We start from the raw sequence: 18,785 nt of genomic DNA, 5'->3' as shown, positions 1-18,785 counted from the left end.
CTGAGGCTGGGTCAGCAAGGAGACGTAAATGTGGCTTGGCCTTAACATGATTATACTTCTACTATCTTTAAATCCTCTTGTGAATAAACAACAGGAGTCCAGTTAGAGACGCCTGCTGCCTCTCTCGTTAATCACTATTCTGCCAGTAAAACTAGTTTTTCTGTGCGATCACGTGCCAGCTGACTGGAAAACATAGAATAAAAGTGGAAAGAGGAACAAAACAACAAAAATTAATCAACCTGCTCTGAGCAGGCGGGCTTAAAAACCCTAAATTTACTCTGCACCCGAAGGATTTGATTTTAAAATACATTTATAACCAAACAGAATCACCATCTCTATAATACTCAAACTGGTCTAATTGGTTAAACCATGAATATGAAACATGATTGTTTGAGTTATTCTCTGTAATGAGGTAAAATGAAGGAATTCATAGTGTTCTAGGTTTAATTAAAGCCATAGTTTCATAATAACTCATCATGAATATAACATCTAATCTAACAAACCCCCCCTGAGCTCCTGAATAAAAGGTTTTATGCTGCTGCCACGTCTTTAAGCTAGTAGACGTAAAATATAAGCGGTTAATTTCCTCTTTTCAAGAAATGTTTGATCATAAAATGACTGATTGCCACAAAGTTTTATTGCAAAAAACAACAGCGACATCAAAATTTACTCGAACTCATAAAAATAAAAAGTCTCCTCACCTCAGTTTTTTGAGTTTTACACACAACCACCAGATAGAAACGAGCCTGACGTCACACTAAATGTTTGATATCAACATCATGATGAAACAGCGGCCTCTAAGTTTGTCTGTAATAAGCAGCGTGACAGCCGACCCCGCTCTCCCCTACAATGTTCAGCATCATATTTTAGCATGTTAGCTAATTAGCAGCAAACACAAAGTACAGCTGGAGCACACGCCAAAGTGCTCAAACTAAAATGTTGAATAAAGTTATTACACATGATTGCGTGTCGATGGTAACCACAGATTTGTCATTGTGTATCTTTAACCCAAACCTACCGCTAAAACTTAACCATAAGCCGAACCTTGACCCGTTCCAACTGCTACCATCAGGAAGACAATAAGAGCCAAAACAAATAGACTGAAAAACAGCACATATCATAACACTAAACAGTGACACATTCCTGTTTCATCTATATTTAACAAACTGTTCCACAAAAAAAAAAACTGCAATACTGAATATTGAATGTACATATCCTTTGTGTCTTCTTCTTTTTGTTTTTAATGCATACATATATATTTTTTTAATTTTTATATTCACTTTTGTATATATTAGGGTTGGGAATATTTTTATTTATTTGCACTGGTAAATGTTGAGTGAGTCTTTCCTTTCCTTTCTTTTTTTTGCACTGAATAGAACTGCACATAATTTCGTTTTACTCCTGTGCAATGACAATTAAAGATTCTGATTCTGATTCTGAACTGCTGTGATCCAGGTCATAATGTACATTTGGATGTTGGCGACCAACCCCACTCCTTCTGCTTCTCAGCTCCCAACTGGACCCCTGCTGTGCCACCTTGTCTCTTTCGAGGTGACTTTAGATTCACTGCTCTCCAGTGTGATTGTAAATGTAGACTAAAACATTTTGTTTTCATCAGTTAGGAAGTTTAGTTGATGTTTTGTTTACCGTTTTGGCCTTTTCTCACCCTGAAGCTGAAAACTACCTGATAATAATAAATCAATTCTGTTTGGACGGCAACAGGTCGTCTTTGGGAGCAGGAAAAGAGAGGAGTCGCTGACTTTGTGGTGCGCTCAAGAACCTCTTCACACTCCCCAAGACGCCTCCTCTGACAGGATGTTTAACAGCAACCGATCAATGAATGAAGGATTCTGAGAGGGGAAATTTCACAATAAAAGTCCAGTGGAGTGTCTGATTCAGTCCTGTCCGTCCCACAGGGGAGCGATGGTGATTGAGGAGTCAAACAGGTCCCGCACAGCTCCGAACACCGGGTACAAAGGTTCAGTGAACGTGGTGCTGAAGGTGTGAAGGTGGATCAGGCGATCAGAGGACACCCTGTAGAAGGACAGGGTCCCGGCAGGATAGTCCACGAACACGGAGGCTCGGCCCGAGGACGAGGACGACCAAGATGAGAAGAACTTCTGGTTGTTGTACCAGACGCTGAAGTTCAGACCAGAGCAGTCCAGACACCAGGAGTAATCGTTCCAGCCCAGCCGTCCGTCAACATCCATCCCTCTTTTTATTCCTTTGTAGGTCACTCCGATGTGAACCCCTCTCACCCAGTCCACCTCCCAGTAACAGCGACCAGTCAGGCCGTTGCTACACATCACGTTGGGCATGAAGTCGAAGCGGTCTGGGTGGTTTGGATACGCCTGCTTCTCTCTCACATGTTTGATCGTCCTGTTGTTGTCGGACAGCTGGAGCAGTTTGTGAGTGGTGTTTGTGTCCAGGTCCAGTTTACAGGAATCTGAGGGGCGGAGGACGACAACACGGCGGCAGGTAATCAATTAAAATCACATGACGACGTTGGTTAGTTTATTTACCAACAACATCACTGGGAATGTCATCATTTTAGCCAGCTGTGATGAAGCTAATGGAGTGAAAGCTCCACCATATTGGTTTAATTTAGATGATATATGGGCCTTTCCCACTACAGGAAAAGGTTCAGGTTCTAGTTTCTGCCGTGTTTTCTCTGCCTTTCTCTGATGTACAGTTCCTCTCAAAATTATTCATCACCCATTGCAAATTAGGTGTATTGGCTGTGTTCAATTGAAATAGCTCAATACAACTAATATCACAGGTGGTTTCTCCAAATTCAACACAATATGCCACTTTTAATGACCTCTGCATGCATTTATTTTACTAAGCTGTACTTATGTATTTGAATACTTGCTGTTTTTAAAAAATCTTTTAACGCATTTTTTTGCTTGTGACCGAAGAATTATTTACAACCCCATACATACACGTATGAGTATTTCACAGCTTATTTGGCAGGTGCATGTTCGCTAAACACTTACATTTCCTCAGACCGGGAGTCAGCCTCTGCTTTCCACCATGCTCCACCCTGGAAGAAGAAACACAAACAGACCAACATTGTTCTTTTTGTTTACATTTTTATATGATATATCCCCGTTCATCTCTGCCCTGCGATTGACTGGCGACCAGTCCAGGGTTTATCCCGCTCCAGCCCCTTAAGGATAAGCAATATAGACAATGGATGGAAGGATGGATGGATATCCTCCTTTCTCAGACTTCTTCTTGGCTTCACAACAGTCAGATACTAACAAATATTAAAAAAAGTTTCTATCCTGTCTATCCGTACCTGAGAGTGTCCAGTCTCCAGTGCGGATCTTCTAGTCCAGCAGACAGCAGTTTCACTCCCGAGTCTCCTGGATGATTGTAACTCAGGTCCAGCTCTTTCAGGTGGGAGGGGTTAGACCTCAGAGCTGAGGCCAGATATGTACAACCTTCCTCTCTGACCAGACAGCCTGACATCCTGCAGGTACATACACACATATACACACAAGTGATAGATTCTTTGCAGATGATGTGATGATATTTTCGGAAGAACCTCTCTGTCAACTCTCACCTGAGAGTTTCTAGTCTGCATTGTGGACTCTCCAGTCCAGCTGACAGCAGCTTCACTCCTGAATCTTGCAGGTCGTTGTTACTCAGGTCCAGCTCACTCAGACTAGAGGACTGGGATCTGAGAACTGAGGACAGAGATTCACAGCTTCTCTGTGACAGGCTACATCCATCCAGCCTGAACAGGTATAAGAGATATTAAAATGTTATTGTCTTAAAGAAACTTTTAAAAGTGCTCTTATTTCAGTGGTTATGTTTAGGAAACTGGTAATGTCATAATATTGAAACACAAAATAAGATGTGACATCAGCTCCAACAACAGAGTCTATGTATTTTACTGATTAACATTTTTATCGGTTAATCAAGAAAAAGATCTACAGATTTTTCAAAAAGATGATCAAAGATAATCGTTAGTTGGAACCACCACACATTTCCATAACGTTGCCTATTTCCCACTCAGCTCTAAATTACTGAAGACAGATTATTACTGTTGTCTTTTGTGAGTTAGTGGCAGTTTTCTCCCGGCCTTCATGTTCCTACTGGTTGTTCAGACAAATCTGAATTGCAGGTCACCCTGTTGGTTACCTTTGGTTATATGATAATATAAAGATGATATTCATAAGTTTAAATTCTCATTGTGTCAAATAATTTCAGGAAATTGTTCGCACCTGAGAGTTTTCAGTTCACAGTTTGGACTCTTCAGTGCAGCTGACAGCAGCTTCACTCCCGAACCCTGCAGGTCGTTGTCACTCAGGTCCAGCACTCTCAGACTAGAGGCCTTGGAGCTGAGAACTGAGGACAGAGCTCCACAGCTTTCCTCCAAGAAGCTACATCTATTCAACCTTAATAATGCACAAAACACATGCGAAAACATTACAAAGACATTATCACTCATTCAGTGTCTGTACTTCGTCTGAAACTACCTACAGTTGGAGAAGAAATAAATAAAATGGTTCTGAAATACAAATTATAGATTATACGCAAGGCAGAAATGATGCATGAGGTCCTCCCCATCTCTGATTGGTTAGGTTTAACCATCACCCGCCTCTGATTGATTAGTCACAAGGTAGTCCCACCTTAAAGCAAACCGCTCTTCCTGGTCTATTTTTCTCTAAATTGGACCATAATTTACTAAATGGACACCCTGCTGTGTTGAAGAAGACTGTAAACTAGCGACTGAGACCATAAACTCATGAGGAAAATGTTCACTGAGGTAATAAATCAAGTGAGAAATAGGCTCATTTCCTTATAGACTTCCACACAATCTGACTTATTTTTGGAGCCAGTGGAGTCGCCTCCTGCTGGACATTAGAAAGAATGCAGGTTGAAAGCACTTCCCCATCGGTTCTATGAACAGTGTCTGAAATAGTCATTATCTGTCACCACCAACACCAACATTAGCCTGCACAAAGCAGCATTTGTAGTAACAGTCATCAGTTTCACAAGCAGCTGGATCCTGACCTAAGGAAAAGTGATCTGACCTGAGAGTTTTCAGTCTACAGTGTGGACTTTCCAATCCAGCAGACAGGAGCTCCACTCCCGAGTCCTGCAGGTCGTTGTTACTCAGGTCCAGATCTGTCATTTTAGAGGACTGGGAGCTGAGAGCTGAGGACAGCGCTTCACTGCTGCTCTCTGTGAGGTTACAGCTGCTCAACCTGAAGAAGAATTTCAGCCAAGACATTTTATTAAATTAAAAACATTTCACTGGCAAGGACTGTGCCACAGCACAACAAGATATAGTATAATCAAAGTTATTTAGAAGGACAAGGAGTCAGATTGAAATGGAGCTACGGTAAGCATGAGTGTGATGGAGATAATTCAGACTGCTGTGGATTTTGGAGAGATATGACAGGGATACAGAGGGAATAGCTGAACTGGTGCTCTGAAAATACACCAAATACAGAGGTACTGGTGAAACCAGAACTGAGCGGCAAGTCTTCCTGAATCATGAGAAAGAGCAGGTGTGTGGGATGAAATAGAGGTCTAGACGGGAAATGCAGAAGATGAAGGAAGCTCCCAGTTGGTCTATTTTACTTCTCCCTGACTGAGATGAAGAGAGGGATTATATTAAGATGAAGTTTGGGGTGAAACACAGACAGAAAGAACTTCTAGAGGCAAGCAGACATGAGGAATGTGTAGCATGAATGTGTAGCATGAGGCCAAGATGTGCAGGATGTGAGTCTTGTTTTGGGAGCGGGTTCAAACTGTTTGTCAAATCAAACTCTAATACACTGTTTCTTTTTCTTCTTAAATTATTCTTCGGTACATTGCCTTTTTTGTATTTATAATTGTTTTTGTCTATGTGGAGGGAAACTAGTAGAGTAAGAATTTCATTGCTCAGTGTTACCACCGTGTTTTTACTGTGCACATGACAAATAAATATCTTGAAATCTTGAAATAAGAGCAGGTTGCCCCTCTGGTTCATACAGACCCTTAAAAGATTCCCTCTTAATGTGCTTCTTTTCCCACTTTGTCTTGGGAGGAACAGTGTGCACATACAAGTCAGCAGCGTTACAAGATCAGTGGAGAATAACTTACATATTTTTGTACTGTAAAGCAAATAACAAGCAAATTAGACTACAAAGTTCAGGGTCAACACAACGGTGCCCTGCAGGGTCACACACACCTGAGAGTTTCCAGCGTGCAGTCTGGACTTTCTAGTCCAGCAGACAGCAGCTTCACTCCTGAGTCCTGCAGGTTGTTGTTACTCAGGTCGATCTCTCTCAGACTCGAGGACTTGGAGTGGAGAACTGAGGAAAGAGCTTCACAGCTTTTCCTCGACAGTTTACATCCACTCAGCCTGAAGAGGATTTACAGATTTAGAGTTAGTGACCTCACATCACAGCATCAGGTATAAATGAATTACATAACTTTGTTGAATCCACTTACAAAGCTTTGTTGGAGTCTTTGACCACTGGCAACAGCCTCAGTAGAGCCTCTTCTGATGCAGAGTATTTCCTCAAGTCAAACACATCCAGATTTTTGTCTGACGACAGTAAGATGAAGACCAGGGCTGACCATTGAGTGGAAGAGAGTTTATCTGTGGAAAGACGTCCTGAACTCACGTACTGTTGGATCTCTTCCACTAGAGAACGATCATTGAGTTCATTCAGGCAGTGGAACAGGTTGATGCTTTTCTCTACAGACGGATTCTTCCTGATCTTCTCCTTGATGTACTGAACTGTGTCTTGATTGGTCTGTGACAGCTGGTCTCCTTTCGGTCTCAGCAGATCTTTTAGAAGTGTCCGGTTGGTGTGTAGCGAAAGGCCCAGGAGGAAGCGGAGGAACAAGTCAAGGTGTCCATTTGGACTCTTCAAAGCTTTGTCCACGGCATCTTGGTAAAGGTATTTTTCTGCAGATCTGTTTAGAAATCGTGCAAAGAAGGACGGCTCTGCCAGGAGATTCACCCCATTGTTGATGAAGGAGATGGTGACGTGAAGAGCAGCCAGAAATTCCTGAACACTCAGATGGATGAAGCAGTAAATCGTGTCCCCAAACATCCCGCAGTTTTCCTCTTTAAAGATCTGTGTGAACACTCCTGAGAACATTGAGGCTTCTCTGATATCGACGTCGCACTCCTTCAGGACTGATTTATCGAAGATCAGGTTGCCTTTCTGCAGCTGCTCAAAGGCCAGTTTTCCCAGAGACATAATCATCTTACTGCTCTCCTCATCCCAGTGTAAATCTTTCCCAGCTGGTTTGTCGTACTTGATGTTCTTCATTTGAAAGTGAAACACCACGAGGCGGAGGTACATCTCAGTCAGGCTGTTGGGCAGTTCTCCACTCTCACTGCTTTTTATTATACACTTAAGAACCGTAGCGGTGATCCAGCAGAAGACCGGGATGTGGCACATGATGTGGAGGCTTCGGGATCTCTTGATGTGGGAGATGATTCTGTCGGCCTGCTCCTCATCTCTGAATCTCTTCCTGAAGTACTCCTCCTTCTTTTCATCGGTGAACCCTCTGACCTCTGTCACCATGCCAGCATCTTCTGACCAATAGGATGCCAACAGGATCTGATCGGCTGCTGCAGGCCGTGTGGTTATCCAGATGCGAGCGGAAGGAAGCAGATCCCCCCTGATGAGGTTTGTCAGCAGCACATCCACCGGGGCGGGCTTTGTAGCATCAGTCAGGATCTCACTGTTGTGGAAGTCCAGAGGAAGTCGACACTCGTCCAGACCGTCGAAGATGAAGACGACCTGGAACTCGTCAAACCTGCAGATTCCTGCTTCTTTGGTTTCAGTGAAGAAGTCGTGAAGGAGTTCCACCAAGCTGCACTTCTTCTGTTTCTGCAGATTCAGCTTTCTGAAAGTGATTGGAAACACAAACTGTATGTCCTGGTTGGTTTTGTCTTCAGCCCAGTCCAGAGTGAACTTCTGTGTGAGGACCGTTTTCCCGATACCGGCCACTCCCTTTGTCATCACTACTCTGATTTGTTCATCTCTTCCAGGTGAGGATTTAAAGATGTCTTCACATTTGATGGATTTCTCTGGTCTGTCCGACTTCCTGGATGCTTTTTCAATCTGTCTGATCTCATGTTCATCATCTCCTGTCCCTCCTTCTGTGATGAAGAGCTCTGTGTAGATCTCATTCAGAAATACTGCCTCTCCTGTTTTTGGAATTCCTTGAAACACTTTTTGAAACTTCTCCTTAAGCTTGGATTTGAATTTATGTTGACATTTGTCAAAAGATTCTGGAAGAACAACTACCAGAGAAGATACAGCAGTAAGCAAGAGTAACACCTTTTGAACAAACCTCATGGAATCTGTCCACACAAGCTTAACACTACTGTCTGGATACATTACAGGTAAAAATCTAAGTTCAGGTAAAACTAAAACAATTCGAGCATTTTATTTTCCTTAGACTGACCTTCATTCCCATTGATCTTCTTTAAAACCAGCTTTGTCACCTTCATGGCGTTGTCACCGTAGACCTGCACCATCAGGTCCACTGTCGTCAACCTGTCTGCGTCCTCCAGATAGGACTTTTTGATTGGTGGGCAACCATCCAGTAAATCCGGCAACTGCAGGTACCACTGGAAGAGTCGCAGTTGCTCTTTTGTCAAATCGAGCAAAGTTTCCAGCAACTCCTGCTCCAAAGGCTTCGCCATCTTTCCTCCCTGATGAAAACAAACAAAACAATGTTAGTTCAATAATACGCTCTAACCATGAAGGACTTAGAGCTTTAACTTAAAACAATGAAGATGAGCTGGAACGTTAATTGATATTAAAAAAAAATAATTAGTTGATAAAAAAAAAAACAAATGAGTGGCAACTATTTCGATACCTGATCACTTGAGTCATTTTTCAAACAGAAAAGACATTTGATGGTTCCAGCTTTTGTCTCTTGTGACAATCTGAATACATTGTCTGATTCAATGGGGGAAAGTCCTGCAAAAAAAGTTTCTACTCCAGCGTTTTGGAACAACTGTGTTTACTGCAGAGCGACCTGAGCAAAGGAAGACGGACTCATCAGACAGGAGAGGAGACAGTAAAGGAGTCAGAGTCCACCAGAAGTCTCAGAGATAAAGAGAAGTTCACCATGAAGCTGCTGCCTTCATGTTCCTGGAACATCTGGATGTGCTGACAGGGTTTGTCAGGTTGCTTAGAAAGATTTACCATGAAAACAGGGAATAAGTGGCTCTGTTAGCCTTCGGCTAACCGCATCCATGGTCTTTGTCTAATTCCATTTCATGTTCATGAGGCGTTAGCAAATGCTAGCTAACGTTTTAGAGTCTCATTTTTCCTGAAGTGGCGCTGAAGGCGAAAGGACGGAGCAAGAGGTTAATTGTGCAGTGAAGCTTGTTAATATCTGTACATATGACAATAAAACAGTTGAACTGAGTTGAATCAGAGTCAACTTTATTGGCCAAGTTTGTACAAGCAAACAAGGAATTTGACTCCGGTGAAACATGTCTCTCTCAGTACAGTAAGAAAAAATTAGGTTGAATCGTACGTGAATTCCTAAGTCTGATGTTCAGTGTTATGTTGTTCATACATTTTTATAATTAATGAATAATCAAAAGGGAGGAGTGTGATGGGAAAACATGGAGGAATTGTTTCTCACCACTCTCTAACCTTGTCTTTGCACAACTATCTACAGTGTATTGTCTTCTCTGTCTGCTCTGCAACCATACACATTCCTTGACTGCAAGGTATCCCGTTATCTCGTGGGAGCAGTCGCCTCTGCTCCCCGAGATCCTCCTTTCTGTATCACAAAAAAACTCCTGTGCTGCAATAACATTTTGTCTTGCTCTCTGCAGACTGCTGTGCACTCTGTCCGATTGTCTGACCTTCTTTGCAGAGAGGAGGCGGAGAGGGTCTCCTCTGGGGACCCACATTTCAGAGTCACTCACATGGACTGTCAGCACCACGGCACTGGCAAAAAAGGCTCAACAGCGGCTCTACTTCTTGAGGATGCTCAAGAAGACCAACCTGTCTGCACAGCTGCTTAGAGCCTTTTACCAGTGCTCCATCGAGTCAGTACTCACATACAGCATCACAGCGTGGTATGGAAACTGCACCGGAGGCGACCGCAGAAATCTCCAGAGAGTAATCAAGACATGCCATCCAAATCATTGGACTCCCACCACCCTCACTGGATAACATCTTCATAACAATAAAACAATAACAACATAATACAATAAACAATTAAAGCTGCAAGCAGCATATAAAGCTTTTGATAACTTTTCATCTTGAATAGTGTTCCTACCAGTGGACCGAGTTTGAAGTCTATCGCTTCAACCCCCTCGGACTAGTTCGCTCATTTACGACCCCTATAAACGAATTTGGCTAAAATACACGTATAATATGTTGTTTTCACCACTGGTGTGTCTCTAAAGAGGAAATGCTGCCTGTAAATCAGTCTGAACTGTGAACTGTGTCTCTCCTCAGCACAGTTCACCACAACTTCCTCATTTCCCACACTGCAGACAACCAAGCTGAGCTTTGACGTCTCTGACAAACTCGAACCAAAGACAAAGAAAACCCAGGTAGCTGCTTCAGGCCCGAGTCAGTCTGAGCTGAGGAGCTTTAATCCGACTGAAGAGTGAGGATACTTTTATTCTAAAGAGAAGAAAGTCAGAAACACTCACACAGGAAGCAGGAAGTGAAGATTGTCTTGCAGGTTTAGCAGAAGATCAGATGGGAAACAGCAGGATGGATCATCATGTCTGGATCTAAAGTGTTACTGACTGTTTGGAGGATATCGAACCAGATATGGATAAGGTCTCTGCTGCTCTGATGGTTTCACTTCTGTTCACGTCGGTGGCGTCAGCAGGCACTTCCTGTTCCTGCAACTTCCTGCAACAGAAACACTGCTGATCTGAGAACAGCTGCCTGCTTCTGTTGGACAGCTGTTACAGCTTCAGTATAAGATAGTTGATAATGTGAAAGGACCAGTTTTAATCAGGATTAAAACAGCTTTACTGCAGCAGGTTTGGTTGTGCACATAACATATACACATATTTTTATATACAGTCACTGAGATTTAGCTCACTTAATGCTCCTTTATTACAGTTCTACTGCAAAAAACTGTATTTATATATTATAAATATCTCTATTTTTATATTTTACATTTATGTATCATTACAAATTCCATGTAATGTGAGAACTTATGTAGCAATAAACCTGAATCTGGTTCAGAAATGATCAGACCAGCAAAACCACACATACATTTATCTTAAACTTGGTACCAGTTTGCTAAAAACATGTTCACACACTGATACTCCGACACCAGAGTTCAGTCACTGATGAATTTAACACAAACAGCTGATTGATTGAATGACTTTCATCCCTAATAAAGAGCACTAGAAGGCCTTGACACCATCTTTGGTAAATAGAAGACATTAACAATATCTATATTGACCGGACTGATCATAGCTGTGACGATGTTAACACTGCTGTATCATTCCAGGTATCAGAGGCCTAGTTGTCAGAGCTATTGATAAATCTGTTTCTGCCCAAATGTTATCTGTACAAATTAATTACGAGCCTCTAACTGCCGATCCTGATGTTTTTATTCAGGTTCCTCTCATTCAGACAAAGATTCTGCTACTGATAGTTCGGACTCTTGCTCAAATTCACAGGGACGTCTATGTTACATTACACATATATGACGACTTAGGTTGAATCGTACGTGAATTCCTAAGTCTGATGTTCAGTGTTATGTTGTTCATACATTTTTATAATTAATGAATAATCAAAAGGGAGGAGTGTGATGGGAAAACATGGAGGAATTGTTTCTCACCACTCTCTAACCTTGTCTTTGCACAACTATCTACAGTGTATTGTCTTCTCTGTCTGCTCTGCAACCATACACATTCCTTGACTGCAAGGTATCCCGTTATCGCGTGGGAGCAGTCGCCTCTGCTCCCCGAGATCCTCCTTTCTGTATCACAAAAAAACTCCTGTGCTGCAATAACATTTTGTCTTGCTCTCTGCAGACTGCTATGCACTCTGTCCGATTGTCTGACCTTCTTTGCAAAGAGGAGGCGGAGAGGGTCTCCTCCTTTAAGTTCTTGGGGACCCACATTTCAGAGTCACTCACATGGACTGTCAACACCACGGCACTGGCAAAAAAGGCTCAACAGCGGCTCTACTTCTTGAGGATGCTCAAGAAGACCAACCTGTCTGCACAGCTGCTTAGAGCCTTTTACCAGTGCTCCATCGAGTCAGTACTCACACACAGCATCACAGCGTGGTATGGAAACTGCACAGGAGGCGACCGCAGAAATCTCCAGAGAGTAATCAAGACATGCCTTCCAAATCATTGGACTCCCACTACCCTCACTGGATAACATCTTCATAACAATAAAACAATAACAACATAATACAATAAACAATAAATAAATATGAACATTGCAACACTTGCACTACTTGGTGCAATGACAATAAAAACTTTCTGATTCTGATTCAGTTCTCACCAGTAGAAGAATTTCCATAACAACGACAAGTTTACTCATAAAGACGAACCCCTTAAAGGTCAAGCATTTTATTTTGGAGGGGGTCCTAACATGCCATACAAACAATTAAGAAAAACAGAAGAGTAACGACAAAAGAATTCAACAGAAAGAGTAGAAATTCAACTTCAACAATCAACATACAAAGAAAAAACTGAGTCCATTAGCTAACACAACCCCAAAAAATAAGAGAGAATAAAGAATTAGTATATAAATGAGTGTTTTGCACATTGCATTCAGGTGTAAAATAAGAAGACAACCAACTTTTAAACATGTGAACTGATGTAAAGGATCTTTGGGTGTTTGACGGTACATTTTTTTTGCTTTATTTTATTTGATAGGGGCAATGAAATTTGCAGTGTTCATTTTGTACTTCTGTATATGGCATTTGGTACTTTTTATAGTGTATATAACGTTTATTTACCTTTATTTTACTTATTTATTTACCTTGCACATTTTTTTGCTAATTCTTATTGTTGATCTGGTACTTACAACATTTTTTTTTTTTTTTTTTTGCTTATTTGTTTGTATTCATGGTGGTGGTCACTTTAACTTTCTATGCTGCTACTGCAACACCAGAACTTCCCCCCGGGGATCAATAAAGTATTTATCTATCTATCTATCTATCTAAATTTAACATAGTTCCAGTACAGCAACACATTAAACTGATGTGATGCACAGAGAGTTTATAGCTTAGGCTAATTTTAAACTCTTGCAGGGCTTTTGTGTAGTTAAATTATACAGATGTCAGTATATATATATATATATATATACTGATAATAAATATATTGTTTCTGTTTCTTGTTTCTATTTTATACTCCCTCTGTCTTAGCTGTACATATTTTTTATATCTCCTCCTGTCTGCTGTGACACTGTACATTTCCCCGTCGTGGGACTAATAAATGAATATTTTATCTTATCTTACAAACAGCATCTGCAGAGTCAATAAATGATCATTAAAAGCTGTGAGGGAACTTTCTTCTAACCACAGAAGATCGCCTACCTCCAGCTGACGACCAACACAGTTTATTATCTGACTATTATCTGATTATTCTCTGACTTGTGTTCATGTGTCTCCAGCAGGTGGAACCGTTTCTACGGTTTGACGGGAGCGGCTCAGTGACCTTGTCTGCAGAGTCGGTCAGTTTGGTCACTTTTACTTTGTAGAAAACAGGAAAGTATTCCTCATTACGATGTGGATTTTGTGTTTTTGAGTTCGGCAGGCAAAAAACGTCGCCTGCGTCTCTGTGTGTGGAGAATAAAGAGGTCCAGATGTCATTTTTCACTTGTTTTTAATCTAAAGTTGCTGAAAACATGTTAAAAAAACAAGATTTAAACATCTGATAAATGGAAAACTCCATCTTCAGAGGAAGCTCATGTGATAAATGGTATCTTTTAGCATTTAATCAGGATCGCAGGTTATTTGTGTCTTATTGTTCAGCTGTGTTGTTGCCTGTGTGCCTACATGTACTGAACAGTGGAGATTGTTGCCGTATTGTCGTTCTCATGATGTTTCCTGCCATTTTGTCACTGTTGTTAGAGTTTAAAGTCACTTCACTGGTTTCTGACTGCAGATGGAAGTTACCCAGGAGTACACAGAAATGTTCAGTAACATGTCCAGTCCTTAGAAATAAAGAAATAAAACAATTTGTTTGAAAACTCCAGAACTAAAACGCAAAGTTTCTTCAACTTTCTTCCACTTTATTTACGGGATGGTTGCAGTGTTTCTATCTCGAGTTTAAGCAGCTGCTTTTTATGTTATTTATTTTTTTTACGTCAAAAGCTTCACAATCAGTCAGTCAAATGGTTTCAGTTTATTCATTATGTACTATAAATAGTATAGATATTATATAATATTTTACATAATATAAAAGGAGGAGTGGAGCAAAACCACTACTCACAAAACAGCATTTGCTCTTTCCTAATTCAAGGCCTTCAAATTTAAAATAAAAACATTTAACTAATTTTAAAGCTTTCAATACTGAAACAAAAGTATGGTTTAATCAGGAGCAAATCTGGGAGTTATACAGCGTACATGCTGCCATTGCCTTTTCATTTTATATAGGAACCTTTTCGCACAGTTACATCACACATATTTTTCATAATAATGTTTTTCTCATATTCTGTAATTCAATAATAGTCAGTCATTTCTGAATCATTCTAAATGAAGTGGTTTTCAATCATAAATCATAGATGTTACCCAAAAAGCTTCACATATATTGTATATACATGTACTGTCTTTAGATTATTTCTAGAAAGTAAAAGAGACAAATAGAGGAAACACAATCCACCTTAAATTAACAGTTTCAGGTCAGCTGACAACATGAAAAGGTGAAATGTGAAACATAAAATTCAACATACATGAAGAATAAAGCTTCCAGTAATAAATGAAGAATAAACTGAAGGCTTGAATCTACATTTTTAAAAGTCCCACAATGCAGCAGCTCTGCCTTAAGCCCTAAAAGTCAGAGCTGAGATAAAAATATCTGAGTGGGACGCCTGAAACAACACATTCACACTTTTAATCATCATCAGTGTGTTTATGTGATTGTTTCATGAAAAGAAACCAGATTTAGTTTGTGGTGAGAAGGTTTTGTGAGCCAAGTGTGAACACGATGTGTCTCCTCGAAGCTGTAATCTAAAGGTGAATTTACACGAAATGTGAGAGTTTAAAGGTGCAGACAGGTGTGTTTTTTTCCTATTTGAAGTGAAACGGGTTAACAAAGTGCTGGTGTTGGTGAAAAGCTGCAGGAGGCCTCACGCAGCCATTGTTAACCCTTTCAAAGAGGCTTTGTGCGTGGGACAGAAACACATGCGCTGAATCGGCGCTCTGGAGCACAAAGCAGTGAGCGACACTCAGGTGTATAAAAGCTGTGAGCCCACACAGGTATGTAGGCAGTCCACCTCCGTCAGCGCAGAGCAGAACAACAACGACACTCCAAAATGTCCGCCACCGACATGAACATGATGAGCAAGGTAAGTCCCAGCATGCATCGCTTCTCCAAAACACACGACACAGCGTCAGACAAGTCTCTGGTTCACATCCTCCAACCTCAGAGGATCAGAGTCCGTTCAGCTGTAGTGGAAATATCATTATGGTAATGATTTATTTTATGGGTCAATCATTTCTAGATCAAGTCATTTTTCAACCAAAATCGTTGTATGCATTCACTGTCTTTAGATTTTTAGACAGTAAAAGAGATTAATAAAAGAAATGCAAGACAACAGTTCATTAAATCCACCTTAAATTAACTGTGACAGCTCAGCTGAACATGAAAAGTAAGAAAAGTAATAAATATATACTTATGTATTATATAGTTAATTATATACCTATTAGAATCATACACTATACACTAAAATGAATAAACAGGGAGAACTTGATGAACTGTATGTGTGAATTGAGATAAGTTTGAGTCTTTCAGACTTTGAAATACTTTGTGAACTATTTAAACAACTTATTATAATCATTATTATTGTTCTTACTGTTAAATGTCACCATCAACCAACAACATTTATTCATGTTAACAGGAGCAGAAATTAAAAACTTCCCATAAACGTCATGTTGTTGTACGAACATCTAAACCAGTCAGCTCTTAGATCAGCCTGGTGTTTCCCATCATGCACTGAGCCTCAGACTCCATCAGCCAATCCTCATCACTTTCTGTCTTCTGTCTGGTGTTCAGATCATCTTCTACGAGGACAGGAACTTCCAGGGTCGTTCCTATGAGTGCATGAGCGACTGCGCCGACATGTCCTCCTACATGAGCAGGTGCCACTCCTGCAGGGTGGAGAGGGGCTGCTTCATGGTCTACGACCGCACCAACTACATGGGAAACCAGTACTTCATGAGGAGGGGCGAGTACGCCGACTACATGAGCATGATGGGAATGAGCGACTCCATCAGGTCCTGCCGCATGATCCCCATGGTAACCACACAGCCAATCACAGCACAGCACTGAAACACTCTACAAACCGTTTATAACATTACTGGAAATATGTATCGTTGTCTGACGTATGAGATTGTAGGTAATCATACCGACAGTATTCATACCTCTAATGCTAATTTAGAGGCAATAACCAACTCCCAGGTGTCATTATAGAGACAATGATACAAATAATAATAAGAAAAAGGCAAAGTAAATGGAAAAATTGGAGAGAAACAACATTACTGACTGCCTTAAAACAAATTAATTTACACCTTAAGGTTCCTGTAAACAAAGTCAAGAATTAGAATAGTGCCTGTAATTAATGACTGCACACTCTGCAGTGTAACCACAGCAAAACATCCAATGTAGTAGGTGTGTTTTCAGGTTTGAATTGTAAAAAACTGAACTCCTGCATTGTGAATATGAAATTAGGCTTCTTATAAGAGAAAAGCCAGACCCAGTCCTTATTTTGAACCTGAGCGCACTACACAAAACTGTTCAGGTGTTGTAATGAAAGCTGACTGATTACTGAATATCGGTGTGTTTCAGTACCGCGGATCCTACAGGATGAGGATCTACGAGAGGGAGAACTTCGGAGGCATGATGCACGAGATGATGGACGACTGCGACAACATCATGGACCGTTACCGCATGTCCAACTGCATGTCCTGTAACGTGATGGACGGACACTGGCTGATGTACGAGCAGCCCCACTACAGAGGCAGGATGATGTACATGAGGCCCGGAGAGTACAGGAACTTCATGAACATGGGCATGGGCAACATGAAGTTCATGAGCATGAGGCGCATCATGGACTCCTGCTACTAAACACCGTCAACACCTGAGAAACAATAAAGTTTTGTTTCAGTAACCACAACATGAGGAAGTGCTGTTTGTCATTCATATTCTGGTGGTCTGATGTGTCACATGGTGAATTCAGTTAAATTTAGCACTAATTCATCAGTGCAATAACTCAGTATTTGTTAATTTACTGGTTTCTTTAATATCTGCTGAGCTCTCATTCATGAAACTACACACTTAACAGATGTTTCACAATAAAAAAAAGTTTATTTATGTTGCACATTTCACACGGCAAAAAAAAACAACAAAAAAAAAAACATACGATAAGAAGGTATAACCTAAAAAACATACAAGATGAAAACATAAAATAAGAAGGTATTACAATAAATGGGGAATAAGATGTGTTATTAGAACTATCAAAAAAGGGGATAATAATGATAATAATAATAACGCAAAGATAAAAGTGTAATTTGTTAACCACACTTTAAACTTAACTAAAAGCTTGCTAAAAATTAGTTATTATTAGTCATTAGTTTAAGACGTTGCACAACTCTTCTCACCACCATTTCTTATTCATCATTTTCTCCAAACATACTATATGAAACTTCTTTTTAGTTTAAAAACTCTTTAGATCTGTGACCATAAATACAGAGTGTAACATCACAATCAATTTATCACATTAGATTCTAACAAAGGCACGTTTTCATCTCAAGTGGATAAAAATATCAAATTTTCAATACAAAAAAAATAAAGTCTGTATCTTTCAACTCAGTTATCCAGGTGACTTTTTCCAAATGTGCTGAAAATGGAAACTCCTCATCTTTTATGTTCAGCTGTCCTTTGTTTTGGTTCCCATGATGTTTGTCCTTCACATTCTTTTCCAGAAGGACGTCCCTTCATCCCTCACCTGTATGTGAGGGAGGAACCAAGTTCATGTAGTTGTGTTTTTACTTCTACACACCTGCCAATGAAAACCCTTCTACATGACAACCAATCAATACGACTGCACGGCAACCAATCATAATAATTCTATACGCCAATCAATCACAATAATTCTACGTGACAACCAATCTCAACAATTCTACACGCCAACCATCACAATGATTCTGTACGCGAACCAATCAGAACGCGACTGCACGCCAACCAATCAGAACATGACTGCACGCCAACCAATCACAATAATTCTACACGCCAACCAATCAAACCGATTCTACACGCCAACCAATCAGAACGCGACTGCACGCCAACCAATCAGAACATGACTGCACGCCAATCAATCAAAATGATTCTACATGCCAACCAATCAAACCGATTCTACACGCCAACCAATCAAAATGATTCTACACGCCAACCAATCAAAATGATTCTACACGCCAACCAATCAAAATGATTCTACACGCCAACCAATCAAACCGATTCTACACGCCAACCAATCAGAACGCGACTGCACGCCAACCAATCAGAACATGACTGCACGCCAATCAATCAAAATAATTCTACACGCCAACCAATCACAACAATCCTACACGCCAACC

General features: G+C 40.6%; 1 protein-coding gene and 1 pseudogene across 1 annotated transcript; one reads left to right on the top strand and one right to left on the bottom strand.

The window, feature by feature from the left end:
- Positions 1 to 615: 615 nt before the first annotated feature.
- Positions 616 to 10,802, bottom strand: LOC139202061 (NACHT, LRR and PYD domains-containing protein 3-like; annotated as a pseudogene).
- Positions 10,803 to 15,466: 4,664 nt separating this feature from the next.
- Positions 15,467 to 17,277, top strand: LOC139200897 (gamma-crystallin M3-like). Its single transcript, XM_070830067.1, has 3 exons — positions 15,467 to 15,499; positions 16,207 to 16,449; positions 16,999 to 17,277. The coding sequence occupies exons 1-3, from the start codon at positions 15,467 to 15,469 to the stop codon at positions 17,275 to 17,277; spliced, it is 555 nt and encodes a 184-aa protein (XP_070686168.1).
- The last annotated feature ends 1,508 nt before the right edge of the window (positions 17,278 to 18,785 follow it).

The sequence above is a fragment of the Pempheris klunzingeri genome, chromosome 5, assembly GCF_042242105.1.
Source record: "Pempheris klunzingeri isolate RE-2024b chromosome 5, fPemKlu1.hap1, whole genome shotgun sequence".
Taxonomy (NCBI): Eukaryota; Metazoa; Chordata; class Actinopteri; order Acropomatiformes; family Pempheridae; genus Pempheris; species Pempheris klunzingeri.
This window is presented reverse-complemented; position numbering and strand designations above follow the sequence as displayed.